Here is a 14713-nt window from a genome sequence, read left to right as displayed (position 1 = left end):
ATTACATTATGTTCTTGTCAAATGGAAAAATATCTCCTAATGACACTTACTTTATTTCCAACAGGGGCAAGCAGGTCTGACTGGAGAGAGGGGCATTAAGGGATTTCCTGTAAGTGATGTACTTGCGGGTGTGTGCAAGGCTCAGATGGTTTTGGTGCCTGCCCGGCATGTCTGGCATCTTAAATACCACATAGCTGGAGTGCAGCTGGTTCAACCAGCTCTCTCAAATACAACACTTAAGTCAACTGTCTGCAGCTCAGTGATTTGTTCAGTCAGAAACCTCACCTTAATGTATTCCTCTGCAAATGAGACACAGATTTCCTGCATATTTAGTGTAGTGCTGAAATGCAGAGTTCATGAGACAGGGCCCTAACAGGCTTTCACAGTTTCTTTTTAACTGTGCCCACCACAGGCGGGGGTGGTGCAAGGGTGGAAGCTGTCACCATAGTGTCCTGCCAGCTGCAGCTCTTCCTACCAGAGCAAGAAGTCAGTATGGTAAATTCAGCACAGAGAATGGACCAGACAGATTCCTACTGATTTCTTCAGGTGTGGAGGATGTTTGCTCTAAGCCGTGTTGGTAGGGTTTGCACTGCGACAGCATGGAGGAAATCCTGATTGCACAGTGCAAAACGAGATGGCATCTCTGCTCCAAGAGCCTGCAGACTTACCAGGCTGGTTTCTGCTAATGGCGCTTTGTCAGCGGGGCAGTCAGTGGCATGAAGTGCACGGGAGGAAAGGAACGGTGACAAAGTCCTATTGAGGGGTCAGAGGTGGAGAGCAGTAATTAGGAAGGAGTCGTGCCAACAGAGAAGTGCTTCCCTAGCAGATATCCTCTAGCCCAACCTTTGCAGACAGAAGCCCCTTTCCTCCCGCCCTCCCCAGTAAGATTCCTGGCATTACCAGAGCCCAAAGATGGACATTATTAAGCAACCCAACGTACAACAGCTGCTCTGAACACCACCTTGCACCTTGGTCTGCAAAGCTGGGCTGCTAATCTCTTAAGATTAGCTTTTCTCCAAATGATTTCTAGGCAACAGCTGAACAGATACACATAGGAGATGGCTGCACTGACACACAGGGCTAGGATGAAACCCAAACAGTAGAGATGAATGTTGGGTGAAAGTGAGCAAGTTGGTTTTATTGGAGTGAAGCATCCAAAGGGGTCCTAGATCCTCTAGAAGGACGCTCTTTCTTAATTCCACCTCATCATTTCTTACAACTCCCACAACCTCTTCTCGAGTTCTTCCTCCCATCCCCCCCTTGTTTTCCAAACATCTCTGGGATGTCTAGCAAGTTTAAGGATCCCAGGCATTTCCAGTCTACTTTATTCAGCAATTTATTAGGCCTTTCCCTTGCCTTATGTTTAGCTTGTGGTTTATTCTTTCCATGTCATCTGTTCTTTGGGAAATGCATGCACTTCCTGGCTAGGGAGAACAGGGGTGTATCAGACCAATGTTCACAGAACATAGGGATCTTTGTTCAAGAAAAGCTTAATGAGCATCTTCAGAGGCAGAAAGTGATGTGACTAATTACTGAAAGCAGAAAGGACGATTTTATGTTCTAAATAAAAAATGAAAGCATGCATGTTTGGGAGAGGGGAGCACTGCTTTTATTCCAGTGTTTTAACTTAGAGGTGCTCACTGAGAGCTTCATGAGATGTGTGTAGTTTTGGTTGGGGGTCCAGGCCATGGCAGCCTGCCCCTCCTTCATTACAATACAAACATCCTACGGCTTTGGCGACCCCAGACCAAGTTCACCAGTGTTAGAAATGGTGGTGATGCCCCCGGGGAGCTGGCAGGAGCCTGAACAGAGCTCACTAGCTCACCTTGGCGCTTGGTCTGAAGTGCCAGACAGTCAGTTTGTTTTCTGCTGATGAAGCTCTTTTGCCTCTTTTAAATTTATCTGGAGGGAAGGAGGGAAGATGAGTGATCCTGCACAGGATATCTGTTCCTTGTTCACATGAAAACAAATTTCCCTTTCTTGTTTCAGGGTGAACCAGGCAAGAAGGGTGAGGAAGGTGATAAAGGTGCTGATGTAAGCATGTATTTCTACTGTTTTACTTAACCTTTTGTCTCTTTACTCTCCTTATGGCCATATTCTCCTTTCCAAGCTGGTTTGGGGAGGCAGGAGTCCTGTGCAAAGTTAGAAGGGCAGATGAAGAGATGGTGGGAACTCTGGGTGGGAATCTATTACAGGCTAAAAATCTAGGTCTCTGAGATCTGCTGGACCATATGGTCAACTGCAGTCTGAACATCTCCTCAGTCCTCAAGGGTTATTTCTCCACACAAAGTGCTACAAGGTAGGGAAATACTCCCCCCTTTTACTTCTAAGGAACAGATACACAGAAGAGATCAAATTGCCTGTGCAGAGAGCTGGAGTTCTCAGGTCTCTGCTCTCCCATCCTAAAATCTTTCCAACATCAGTCTGTCCCATGAGTCCCATATCTAGGGTAATGGGGGCAACAGCCTGAGTGCATGGAAAAGCGTGTGGACAGACTTTGGACAGCATGTCGCATTGCTGGGAGCTGAGGCACTGTGAGAGGCAGCAGCTCCCACCGAATTGCCAGGACCCACAGCCCAGTCCTAGACTCAGAGGCGAAATGTTGACCAGCAATGCCTAGTCTCAAAGACTGCATGTGTTGAGTTTCTACTACTAGGCTGAACCTCCAAAATTCAGCAAGGGAAAATTTCATCCCCTGTAGTATAACCTGGCTATTGTCCATACTTTCCCGGCTTTCCAAAGGTATATTCCAGCCTACATCTTGCTTGCTTGCTTTACTTCCAGATGTTTTATATCCCATCAGCATGGGTTTGCATGTCACTGTTTTATAATAGTTTTATAATGCAGCAACAAGATGGTGCTGGCCAAACTTCTCTTTCCCGGTATACCAATGAAGAGAAAGCCGAAGGTGCTTCACTGATGTTCAGAGCAAACGTCAGAGAGCAAAACCTGTTTTCTAAGTAGTTCAGTAGTTACTGCCGCAAGCTGCGTGGTTTAATGGTTTGACAGAAATATACAGATTGGGTTTGGCCTCCTGCAGAAACAGGAACAAAACTGAAAGTTTTGGCTTTGAATGAGATGCTGTACAAATGTGGGGAATAACTGGGGATTTTTTCTTTAAGTAGACATTTCTCCAGAATTCTAATTTAACCCTTGCAATTTCTCTCTCCTTTTACTTGTTTCTTTTTTAAATGTTCACATTGCATAGTTTGGCGTTTTGGAGGCAACATTACAAACTTTAATGAACAAGAAGCCTTTCTGCAAACATATACCAATGTTGTTGTTTTGTTTTGTTTTTTCTCCTTGTAGGGAGAAGGTGTTCAACAACTTCGAGAAGCTCTGAAGATTTTGGCTGAGAGGGTATTAATTCTTGAGCATATGATAGGAATTCACGGTAAGCACCGCTAAGGTTTTCTTTTCTAGGCAACTGGGGATCTATTCAGAGGGCTGCTTGATGGTTCAAACACATCCTCCTGGTCTCCTAAGCCACCTGTTAAGGCTCAAAGCCAGTCAACTAGCTATTTAACCAGGGTTTTCAAAACTAGGTACTCAACATGACTTAAAAGATGCTCAGAATTGTTGAGGGCCTAGAGCTTCCCGCACCTGCAATAGTTACTCTGGCTTTACACCAGCAGGTGAAATGGCCCCCATGATAATTTTTACTACAATTCAGAGCGAGGTCATGAGCAGCAGCTCAAGCCATGTTACATTCTGCTGCCTAGGTCATCTTCCAGCTTCTCAGGAAGCTGCATGTTCAAATCTTTAGGCCAGATCATTTAATCCTGATAACACCTTCTTCCACTGACTTTAATACCACTGAGGAGCTTGCCTTGTATAGCAGCGTATTTTATAGAGAAAGCCCAAAGAGTGCCACATACTACCCTGAAAACCAATGATCCATGAAGGTCCTGTGATGGCAACTCATGTAAAACCTATTTTCAGTATCAGCTTTAAAGAAAGACTCACGTGTTCCTTGTTCAAATAGAACTTAATTTTTCAGTTTTTCATTGAGGCCACCATCACTGGTACAGGTGTGGCATCATCCCTTAATGAGAGTTTTCATCTCTTAATCAGAGAATGGGAAATTTAACCCATGATTTAACTACAGTCACCCTGGCCTTATGTCTGCATTAATCCTAGTTTGCTACACATTTTCCTAGGACTTTATAGTAAAAGGGCAGGAAGAGATGTTTTTATACTTGTTTGCTTTAACATGGTGGAAGTGCCAGGAAGGTGTCCACTAGATTACCCAGGCAGCGGTTCACGCTGAGCCAGTATGTTCTTTTGTGAAGGGGAACCCAGCCCATAAGTACAGTGCAGCAGACTTCACAGAGATGCTTGGCGTATTGGATTTCCCCAGATCCAGGGCCTGGCCCTCCACTATCTTTTACTTTGTACATCCACTTAAGATGAGTATAAAGCAAAAAATCAGCTCTTCAGGAAGCTTCTATAGACACTGGGGCTTAGACTAGGGGATCCCTGCACTCCACCCTGCAGAACTGCCTACTTTACCCGCTTCGTACCTTGTCAGTTTGGCGGTACAGAAGAATGAGGCGTGTGGTGCTGTTATTTTGAAACAGTCATTTTAGCAAACCACTTTCACTGACATAAATGTACTTTCTGTTATTGCTTGGGAAGGAGGTGAGTTATTTATACCCATGTGTACATTTATACCAGTGTAACTGCATCAGCAAAAATGGGTAGTGTTTAACTGTACAGTGTAGTTAAGGCCATGCTTAAACACCTATGTTGTGTTACTTTATATAAATACTTCCTTTTTTATCCTCTATGCTTCTGAAATGTTTCCATTCTTTAACTTAAGACATATTTTAGGCCATACAAAAATGCTGTTTAGAAAGAAAAAACAACTTGGGAAGTAAGTCATTTTTTCCTTGTGCAATTCTGTTCATCCCTGTATGTGTATATGGTTTAAAAAAAAAAAAAAAAAAAGGCAAAGACATAAAATACTGAAACAGGATTTCCTTGAGCAAAGACAGCTCCTGCACTGAAAGGCACCACACAGGTTTAAATCAGCCAGCACCAACTATCTGGTTCCCACCGTAGGTGTTAAGAATTTTACCACAGGTTCCTGGGTAGCCCAATTCATCCCTCCTTGAAAGACCCACGCAGAAATGCCAATCGCATGCTCTCATTTTCCCAAGAAACTTCACAATCAATGTGGTTTCCAAAACCACAACCACCCAAGCAACAAGGCAAAACATACCAGCAAATAAACCTCCTCTTGGCAATGGGAGGGCAGTTGGAGATGGTCCGGAGTAGCAAACTGCAGAGAGCAGCCTGGCAGGACACAGGAAAGCCCAAACAGTTTGGCAGCATCTCCTGCCAGCAAACACAGCACAAATCCTTCTTTAGCCAGCTGCTCACTTGAAACAGGAATGCTGCCTCACGTGGCCGGACCAAGGCTGGATGTTTGGCTTGCGAGGTTGGACTCTTGTCAGGGAAACAAGCAAACGTCCATCAATGAAGGCAAAAGGAAGAAGTAACCGGGGCATTAAAAATGATGCGGCAGCACTGGAGCTAGCACTGGAGCTAGCAGCGTGTGTTGCTGGCTGCTGGGAAAAAAGAAGAGTGGCCATAGTCAAATGTACACTTAGCTTCATACAGCAGGACACTGTAGAAAGAAGAAGGGTGTGTTAATATGAGGCATGCTGGGAGAATGGACAGCTAATATATACATTCCCAGCTTTATCACTAATTTGGCTGTAGCCTAGGGTGGGTCATTCAGTCCTTTCAGTGCCTCAAAATGTCCACCTTTACAAAGAGTGAAACTATTTAAACCCTCAGGAACATCACTTCTCAGTGACCATTTGGTGAAGCCTTATCCTTCCATAACAGGAGTCTGTGGGCAATGCTAAGTAGTAGTTACAGCCCAAACAGCTTGATGTTCAATAAGGATAAGAGCAGTGCTTTATAAATAGAGCGACAAGTAGGGACGGGACCTGTTGTGCTGCATGCAGCAATATACCTACCCCAAAGAGTTTAGAGCCGAAGGAAAAGACCTAATATTGTAGTAGTGTGATGGCAGCAACCGTGTAGCTCCCCAATTGTTTGGTGACTGGAAAGGAAACAGAAGGGAAGACACTTTCTTCCAGAAGAAGCATCATTCAGAATGGCCCATTTACTCTTTCCTTAGCCTCCCCTTTTAAATAGCGCTCTCCCGTGACTTTTTCTCCTTACAGACTCTTTATCTTCCATTGAGCCAGGCTCCGGACAAGATGTGATCCCAGGCTCCCCGCTGCGAACCAGCATCAAGATCAAACGTGGAGGACCCCAGCAGCCACAGCCCTACCAGATCCTCTCTTCACTGCTGGATGACAGTGAAGCCAGAAGGAAAAGCAGTCGAATGAAGTAGGAGTGTCTACGTGTTCTCCAAGCCCGTTCACCAGTTAAAGATACAGTATCCTAGTGCTTAATTGCAGAGTGCAAATGAAGTGGGTAGGAGGCTGCAGTGTTGGCAATCAGGTTTCCTTACCTGATCAATACTAAGCCCTTATTGCAGGGAATGTCTTATCCATAGCTCAGAGAGGGTCTTACAAACATTTTTCTTGATTTTGTTATTTTTTTGTCTTTGGAATACCCCATGGCAGGTATCCTCAGAAGCTGTCTACAAAAGTGACACCTCCTGACTGTGTCCAAGAGTTTAATCTTCCCCTTGTTTCCTCACCACCCCAGCAAGTTACTCAGTCAAAGCACTGCTTAACTGACTGAGACAATCAATCCCATCAAGACTCAAAGCTGAGCCTTAGCCTTTTCCATTGCTGTAGTTGGTTGGCATCTGCTTTTATTTCATATGGTGTTGTCATGCTGACTTCCAGTTGAAGGTGCCACCTCACCTGCAAGGATTTCCTTAAGCAAAGAATAGATGGGGAAATTCAAAGAACATTTAAAATAGTTACTCTGAAAATTCAGTTTACTCTTGGGACGTGAGCATCAAAATGTAGGCTTTGCATATTGTTGATTGCATGTGAAAGACACTATTTCTATCCATGGTTAGCTGAGCACGGACCTCTGATGAAAATCATGTCATACATTGACTCTCTATCTATATTCAGATGATATTAGAATCATTTCTGTGAAAATTTATAGCAGTATGTATCAGATATGATGGAATTGCACAAGAATTTTCTCAGATTGTGTTCAGTTTGTGCATACATCCAGAAAAAAAATCATTTAAGCACTGGTAATAAATATTCACAGAAAAAGATGTTTTGCAATAGTTTCTTAATTCTACATCAATAAGGAAAAGTATTTTGACACTGTTTTATCTTGTGGGTAGATGCTAGGCATTTGAATCTTGAGACAGTGTAGTGGCAAGTCACAGTCTAAGGGATTAGAGTCTTATCAGCAGCTTATCTTGCACTAGGGAGCTAAATACAAAGTCATTTTACTTTTTTCAGTAACTTATTTTGGGGAAAGTCCCAGTTTCCAGGTTTAAGAGGTTGAACCTGCCCTTCAGTGACAAATGAATCATTATACCAGCTGTGCAAACCAAATTGGACAAGTCGATGTCATTCATGTAGACAAGGAATTTTGTTAGAAAGGGTGAGAATAATGAACTGATGGTACTATTCCTATTTAAATATATATATATTTTTACCGTTCCGTCAGGTTTTTAAATCCAGCCCAGGAGAAAAGTGAACAAATTGTCATTTTATGGCATAAGTAAGGTAAATTGGTCACATGCTACCTAGTTCCTAGTGCAAGATACAGCTCTCTGAAAAAGACAATGTGTACTCCTGCAAGTACTTCTGTCAAAGGCTGTGGCAAAGACCAACAACTGTATGGTCCATGTATTCAGGAACCCTTATCACCCAACGCGATATTTCAGAGGGAAAGGAAAACATGTGGGAAGCTGCTGGAAATGCGGCTTAGAAGGCAGGAGCTCTGCCCGCCGCCGTTAGCCACACATCACATCATTAGCTTTCTGGATACATTGAAAATGTGGTAGATCTACAGAGACATCAGAACATCCAAATCTTTCCTCTGAAGAGCATTATATTTTCAGAAATAAAGAAGTTAAAGCTACTTCAGAATGACTAAATTCACCATATGTGTTAATTCGGCCCTGTTCTTTAGAAGTCCAACCATCTCCCCCCAAACAGGTGAAATGGTGTAAGTTAATGATGTCAAGCAAGCAGCAGAGAAAGTTGTCCTCACAGAGAAGCTTTTTCCTGCTTGTACAGCTAAGTAAAAAACAGCCTTGGTTTAAACCGGCTTGAAAGCTTTGAAGTAAATGCACTTACTTGCCCCGCTTTCGAATCCCAGCGTTGCTTGGCTAATGCCAGTGGTGGGATGTCGTTCTGTAGTCAACCCACATAGTTCAGCTTGTGCTTCCATATGCTCAGGTTTGCCTTTCGATATGTCACAGAAACAAGCCCAAAGCATTACAAAAGTTTTGGGAATTGAAGGCAAGATACAATCAGGTACTCTCTTTTTCCAAGCCTCCAACGTTTAAAGTGAATGTAAAGTTTTGCCAAGAGCTTATGCTTCAGGCTCCAGCGTTCCTCTGTCTGCCTGTACTCTAAATTATAGCTGGATCATGATATATTCAGAAGACCAGAAAACAAGTGGGGGGGTTACTTCAGAGAAGGTAAAACTGCCTGAGTGAAGCAGGTTTTGACATAGAGCAGGGGTCCTGTATTGGTAATCTTTATGGGACAATGAAATAAGGTCTTTGAATGTATCTTAATTTCAAATCCAATGCTAACTCTAAATCCCGTGTTTATGTACATAAACGATGCTGAATTAAATGAGTGCCTTAAAGAAGGCTGGCAACCAGCTCTCAGTCTAAAAAGAGTCACAAACTGCTCAGCTTTGCAATACCTGATGAATGACTGAGGTGCTGTGAAGCAGCCTGTTGCCTTCCATTCACTCCCTCACAGGCAGTAGTTCAAAGGGAATTGAGAGCATCGCTTCTGTTGATGGACAGCTAAGTCCATAGTGCAGCCACTGATTTATTCTTGGAATAATCTTTCCATTCGAGAATTAAACACACAAAAGCATGCCTCTCCATTTACAGGCTGATTACCATGTGGGAATTTAGAAGAAATACTTGATTACCTCTTTGTTGAATAGAGACCGTCTTGGTCTTGATCTTACAGATATTACAAGTCATATTTGGTGACTTCAAGGCAATAACCCATTATGCCCACTAGTAGGTATTGGAAAACTGGGCCCTGAACACTGAGGAGAAATCACAGTTTAATCTAAAAATAGATGCTCAGCAGGTGTTTGTCTTGCAGTAGATGCAAGCTAGTGTTTCTCTCCTCATTAAGATGATTTCCTCATGGCAGTTTCAGGAACTAAACTAAACAAATGCAGTCTTTAAAAAGGGAAACTGTAAAATTTTATTTCAGTGGTCCTGTAGCTACAGGTATGAATTTGGGAAAGATGGAGTCCAATGGGGCCATTTTCACTTTTTGGAGCCTTCACACTGAATTAAAAGAGAAATTTTCCTTTCTCCAAGTTTGTCTTCATGAATTCAAAACTATTGCATTAACTTGATGCTCTCTTCAATTCATTCACATTTGACTAGGATTTTGGATTTTAAATTATTTAAAACAAATTACTGGCAAGATGAAAGGAAATTTAATTGAAGTTGTTTGCAATTAATCCTGCCAAACTGATTGTCAAACAACTGGTTAGGCTCAGGCTGCAACAGTTCTAATTATGGACTTCTCTGGATCCCTATAACGAGCTATGTAATTTTTTGCTCCCCACACTTCTTGCTTTATTTAGCTACATCTCTCTTTTAATGCGGTACTGTATCTTTAATTTGGGTGATAGCAGGATTATAGCAAATGGACTTTCTTTGTCAGCTGGGGTTTCATTCCTCACTACTTACACAACAGTCGGACCACACTGTTGTGCAGTTCCAGTTTAAATATGTTTTAAAGGTGAACACCGTCTCACACGCTAACAATTAATGATATTCATGACTAAGCAAACCACTCCAACCACATTTTCCATCTTAGGCAGGATACTAAGATTCATTTTAGCCAGGGCATATATGCATCTTGCCATGTCTATGTAACTTAGAGTGGATTTATTTTGAATGCGTGCTCATTTAGAAATATATTTTGAAATGTTTAGTGCTTTATCTTACATGCATACTGTGCAATACCGTAGTGTGTTTTTTTGTTTTTTTTTTTTAAGACTTCTTTGAAATTCTTAATGTTTCTTTGCGCTCCAATGTGTTTTTGACTTGGATGGGTTCTGGTAGTAGTAATGCATTTTCCTTGCCTTGAGCTAACCAGAAGCAGCAACAGCATATTGCACAACCTAAAATCTTTGTAATTTGTGCGCCCTGATGTTCACCAGCAATCTGGTACTCCTGGGAGGCGGAGAATGCTTCTCTCCAGAGTATCCAATTTGCACTTACTGTAAAGAACTGATAGAAACCCAGGGAAATGAATAAACTAGAGAGAAAAGCCCTCGTCTGCTCCCACCGCACTCCATAGTAATCTTGCCATCAACTTTAATAGGAGCAGGGACAGGCCATAAAAATCAGATCCAAATCTTCAGCTAGCAGAAGCCGGTGCTGCTCGCAGTGGAGCAGACCGTACAGTCACCAACTTCCTGAAACTTTGGCTCTGGGGTTCTGGTTCAGTCCCAGCCTCTGCAATGAACTGTTTCAATGTAGGAACCAAACCACTGTGACAAGGCTTCCAAAAGACAGTCAGCTTCTGGAATTACTTCTCAATACAATTTACGGGAAATTCTCTCTGTTTCACAATTGCAGCCTCTGTATTATTATCATTATTACATTCCATTCAGGTGTTTGATGGTAAAGGGGTTTAAACTACTTGCAGTTTCTGTGATTGCTTTGAAATCAAGCAATTCTAAGGTGCTATAATTGTCCACAAAGCAAGTTCCCAGCCATAGAAGGAAATGTTAACTTTTTCACTAGTTACTTTACACAGTATTTTTTTATTTATATCAGTGTGTTTCGTATGTGTGCAAATGGTCCCAGCATCTCTCATTGTAATTAAGCTTATACAACCATTTGGTCTCTTACAGGGCAGCCATACACAGTGTCTTGTGATCACGTATAAGTTCTTAACTTAGAGCAAAAATAAATCTCTTCTGACATGACGAACTCATTTATGGCAGGTTCTAATGTTTGTTGTCAAACTTCACCAGTGGAGAAAAAAACCACAACCTGTTTGTTCCACCTCTTGCATGGTTACTTATCTGTTTTCATATTGCTATGTTATTGTTCAAGGTATCTATTTCTCTTTATTTGCTATGGGTTTTGTTACTGTATAAGGAATGTTTTGTATTCAGCATTTTCTTACAGAGCAGAGTGGGAGCAGTATTCAAGAACCCACAAATACCAAAGACCTTTCATGTAATGCACTGAGAAATAAACTTACTGTAAATGAATATGATGTCAGGTGTCCTGTATTTACAAAGTTTACAGCAGGTTCAAGCAAACTGCCTCCTGAAATTGGGGCAGCAGTTTTTCTTTCCTGACATCTGAACTTTCTCTCACTATACCTACGCAGGTCTCTTAAAATTGTGCACAAAGGCTCCATTTCTGGTCACGGTTCACAGAACAAATGAGCCTCAGTTAAGTAAAGTCAAATCTGACAATTTCCTCGCCCATGATGGGACTAACTCTTCCCCAGATATTGCTGCATGCTTCAACAAGCAGGACTATTATTTCAAGAGTTTGAGATCTGTCTCTAGAAAGCATTGAGTCACTACTCTGCATTTCCAGCCACACTAACAAAAAGACTGACATGTCCTACCTTCCATGGTGTGATGCATTTAATAGCTGAAGAAGCCTAGGTAAGCCTTCAAGCAGTGTAAGCATTCTGCATTGCAACCCAAGCCTAGCACAGACAGGCACTAGATGGCTATGGCAGATTAGGTAATTCCTCCAGGAGTTTTAAAGTGATATAGATATTTAGAGATGTCACAGCTTTCCTTCAGCTAAGACAGAGCACTGTGAAGAAAAGTTGGCTACAACAGACTGTGTGAAGCAGGGAAAAAGCCGGAGAAGGACTACTGCAATGCTTAAGAGTGTGTATTAAAATTCATCATTATTTGCAACTACTATCACTTGCCTCACTTCCTCCTAAGTTTTCTCACAGTTCAAGGATGTCCAGTTGTCCAGTCTAAGACATGGCATTCTCCAGCCTATTCCCTTTCCCTGCATCCCCCTTTCCCCCGGTACCTCCTGATCATCTGCCTCCTCCAGATCCGGTGTCTTTAAATCGCTCGCACTGGCTCTGATGTCACCTCTGCCTCCAGGCTCACCCAGGCCCCGAATTCCTCTCCGCATGTGACAATTCAAACTGTTAAAAGAGGACATGGTTAGGGATGTTTTTTGAAATCTTCCCACTATGGGGACAACTACCTATTTGGCTGCAGCTACCTGCCTGTTTGCAAAGGAGGACTTTACCGTACAGGAGCCTTGGCGCTAGGGAAGGACCAGCGCTGGTTCTGGTGCTGAGATGTGACAGCTTGGGTTTCAGACTATGGGGGGGGGGGGGAATGTTTGTTTGATTGTTTGTTTGTTTTCTTTCTCATCATTGTAACAAAACCAAGAGATGTATAAATCATGGCCAATTTCCCCCCCCCCCAACACCATGGTCTGCTTATATTGTAGCAAAGGCTAAGTCATATAAACACTGGGCAAAGCCACAGACAAAAGAGTCAAGGCCTCCAAGTCTACTTTTTTTTTTTTTTTTTTTTTGTATCACTGATGAGGACTTACTCAAGGTTACTTGATGCCAAACATTCCAATGCAGCACTTCTCTGGGTCTCTCAGGGTATATTTATCTTGTTTTTGTGTCCAGACACCTCCAACTCTTGATATATTTATCCTTGCAAAACGCCTCTGAGGGAAGGCAATTCTGTTAATCGCTACTGTACAGATTGGGAGCTGCAGGATAAAAGACTAAATTAATTTCTTGGGCTGTTTGTGGCTGCCCAGGTCTGCCAAGCACCAAATTAGCATCAGGGCCATCTTGGTCTCTGGGCCATGCTGTCCCCTGATTGCAATCAAAGCAAAGGGAAATGGCAGTTTTCCTACTGCTTAACACAGCACAATGGTAGAGCTGAACAGCCCAACCTTCTGACAGGAGCTGATCAAAAAAAAAAAAAAAAAAAAACCAAACAAAATGCTGTTACGCTGTGCCTGCACTGCCTGCCTTAACTCTTCATTAACCACCCGCTCAGCAGACACTTGCTACAAGGATTACTTTTTCAAGGCAAGCATTAATGATAGAAAGAATGGCTCCAACACTACTGTTTTCTGTGTTCGTAGCAATTACACTTGCTCTCTGCATTTATTTAGCCTGTTGGCTGCACCCCAGGGCCGGGCTAGCAGCAGCCCCACGTGCTGCATTTCTAACCTGTGCCGTGGACCTGCGTGGGACGGCAGCAAGCCTGGCAAGCAGCCGGGCAGAGCAAGTACCAACCCCATCCTAAGCTCCCCAAGCAACACCAGGGCCAGAAAGGCGCCTACAATCCTGCACATACTATAAAGGAAGAGTAAGTAAGTAAGTGCGGTGATTACATTAACCTAGTTACGGTTTCTGTTTCTCCTGGGCTACTGTGGCCACAATTCCCAAAAGACGGCAAGAAGTTGGTTAAAGCTGGACTGGCAAATTTTTGATTACGACAGACTTAAGGAAAAATCTACTTGGTTGTAAAGCATGAGGATAAAGGGCTTCTGTTCACGCCCTGCAGGACAGCGTGAATGCTAGCCATCAACCTGGACATCCACAGCTGTGGCTGTGACCCTTTACAAGAAAGAGATGAATAGCCGTGCCTGCGGGCAGGTCTTCCCACCCAGCTTAGGCAGCATCACTCACCCTTAGCAAAGTGAATCCCAGTCTGTTTAGCCCCATGGCAAACTGGATAGTGCCAGTCTGCTATAATTTAGCCAGGAAAAGGTATGTTAGCCACTGTCTGGCAGGTAAAATGAGTCTCTATTACTAGACTTTTTCAAATTAAGAGTGGACTTTCTCCTAAGTGCGTGCATGCGTGTACACATATCTATATTACATATATATATATATATATATATTTCAATTCAAAGATGAATTAACTCAGGAAAATCTAGGGGCCTCCGATATCGTGGCAGTCGGACTAGCTGGTCAGACTGGCAGATTCGGTGACTGTCACATTACAAACGACCATTGCTGAACCTGCCTGTATCATGCACAATACGGCACAGCACTAGCTAGAGCTGCTGTTTCACCATCTACACAAATTAGTAGCGGAATATGTTTTTCTGTTTTCTTGTTTTTTCCCCCCTTGTAGCTTCATATTAAAAATTGGATGTCCTGAGGGCATCTTTAGGACTCACACGCTTTGCACAACCCTCCAGAGAGGTCTAGCCCTACCATGACTGACAACCAGGCCTGCAGAGTAGGGCTGTCCAGCACGGAAAATATCCAGCATCAAAATTTCGGAATGAGACTGGCCACATACCAAGGAAAGCTGGGGGCGATGGCCCCCCTCAATCTTGAGCTACCACTGGGGAAGGGAAAGGGTGAGTCAGAGAGACCAGGTTTTGACTCTGTGTGGCACTGGTATGTCTGTGGCAGGACTTGTGTACTGAGCCAACAAAAACTTAATTTATATATAACTGGATGGAGTTAATGTTCAGCCAGTAACAAAATATGACAATTAAACTTTAGACTTGGTTCAGAAAATAGATTGGCTAAGAGACTAA

At 42.9% G+C, this 14713-nt stretch overlaps 1 protein-coding gene across 1 annotated transcript in view; it reads left to right on the top strand.

Moving 5' to 3' along the window:
• COL26A1 (collagen type XXVI alpha 1 chain) overlaps positions 1 to 11386 on the top strand; it is a 184576-nt gene extending 173190 nt beyond the window's left edge. The window contains exons 13-16 of the mRNA XM_026063592.1: positions 65 to 109; positions 1990 to 2034; positions 3310 to 3394; positions 6201 to 11386. Of these exons, the coding sequence (XP_025919377.1) occupies positions 65 to 109; positions 1990 to 2034; positions 3310 to 3394; positions 6201 to 6373 (348 nt within the window). The 3' untranslated portion in view covers positions 6374 to 11386. The remainder of the gene's footprint in view (positions 1 to 64; positions 110 to 1989; positions 2035 to 3309; positions 3395 to 6200) is intronic.
• The last annotated feature ends 3327 nt before the right edge of the window (positions 11387 to 14713 follow it).

This window comes from Apteryx rowi, unplaced genomic scaffold, assembly GCF_003343035.1.
Source record: "Apteryx rowi isolate R43461 unplaced genomic scaffold, aptRow1 scaffold_20, whole genome shotgun sequence".
NCBI lineage: Eukaryota > Metazoa > Chordata > Aves > Apterygiformes > Apterygidae > Apteryx > Apteryx rowi.
The sequence above is the reverse complement of the archived record's forward strand: the minus strand, read 5'-3'. Positions and strand labels throughout refer to the sequence as shown.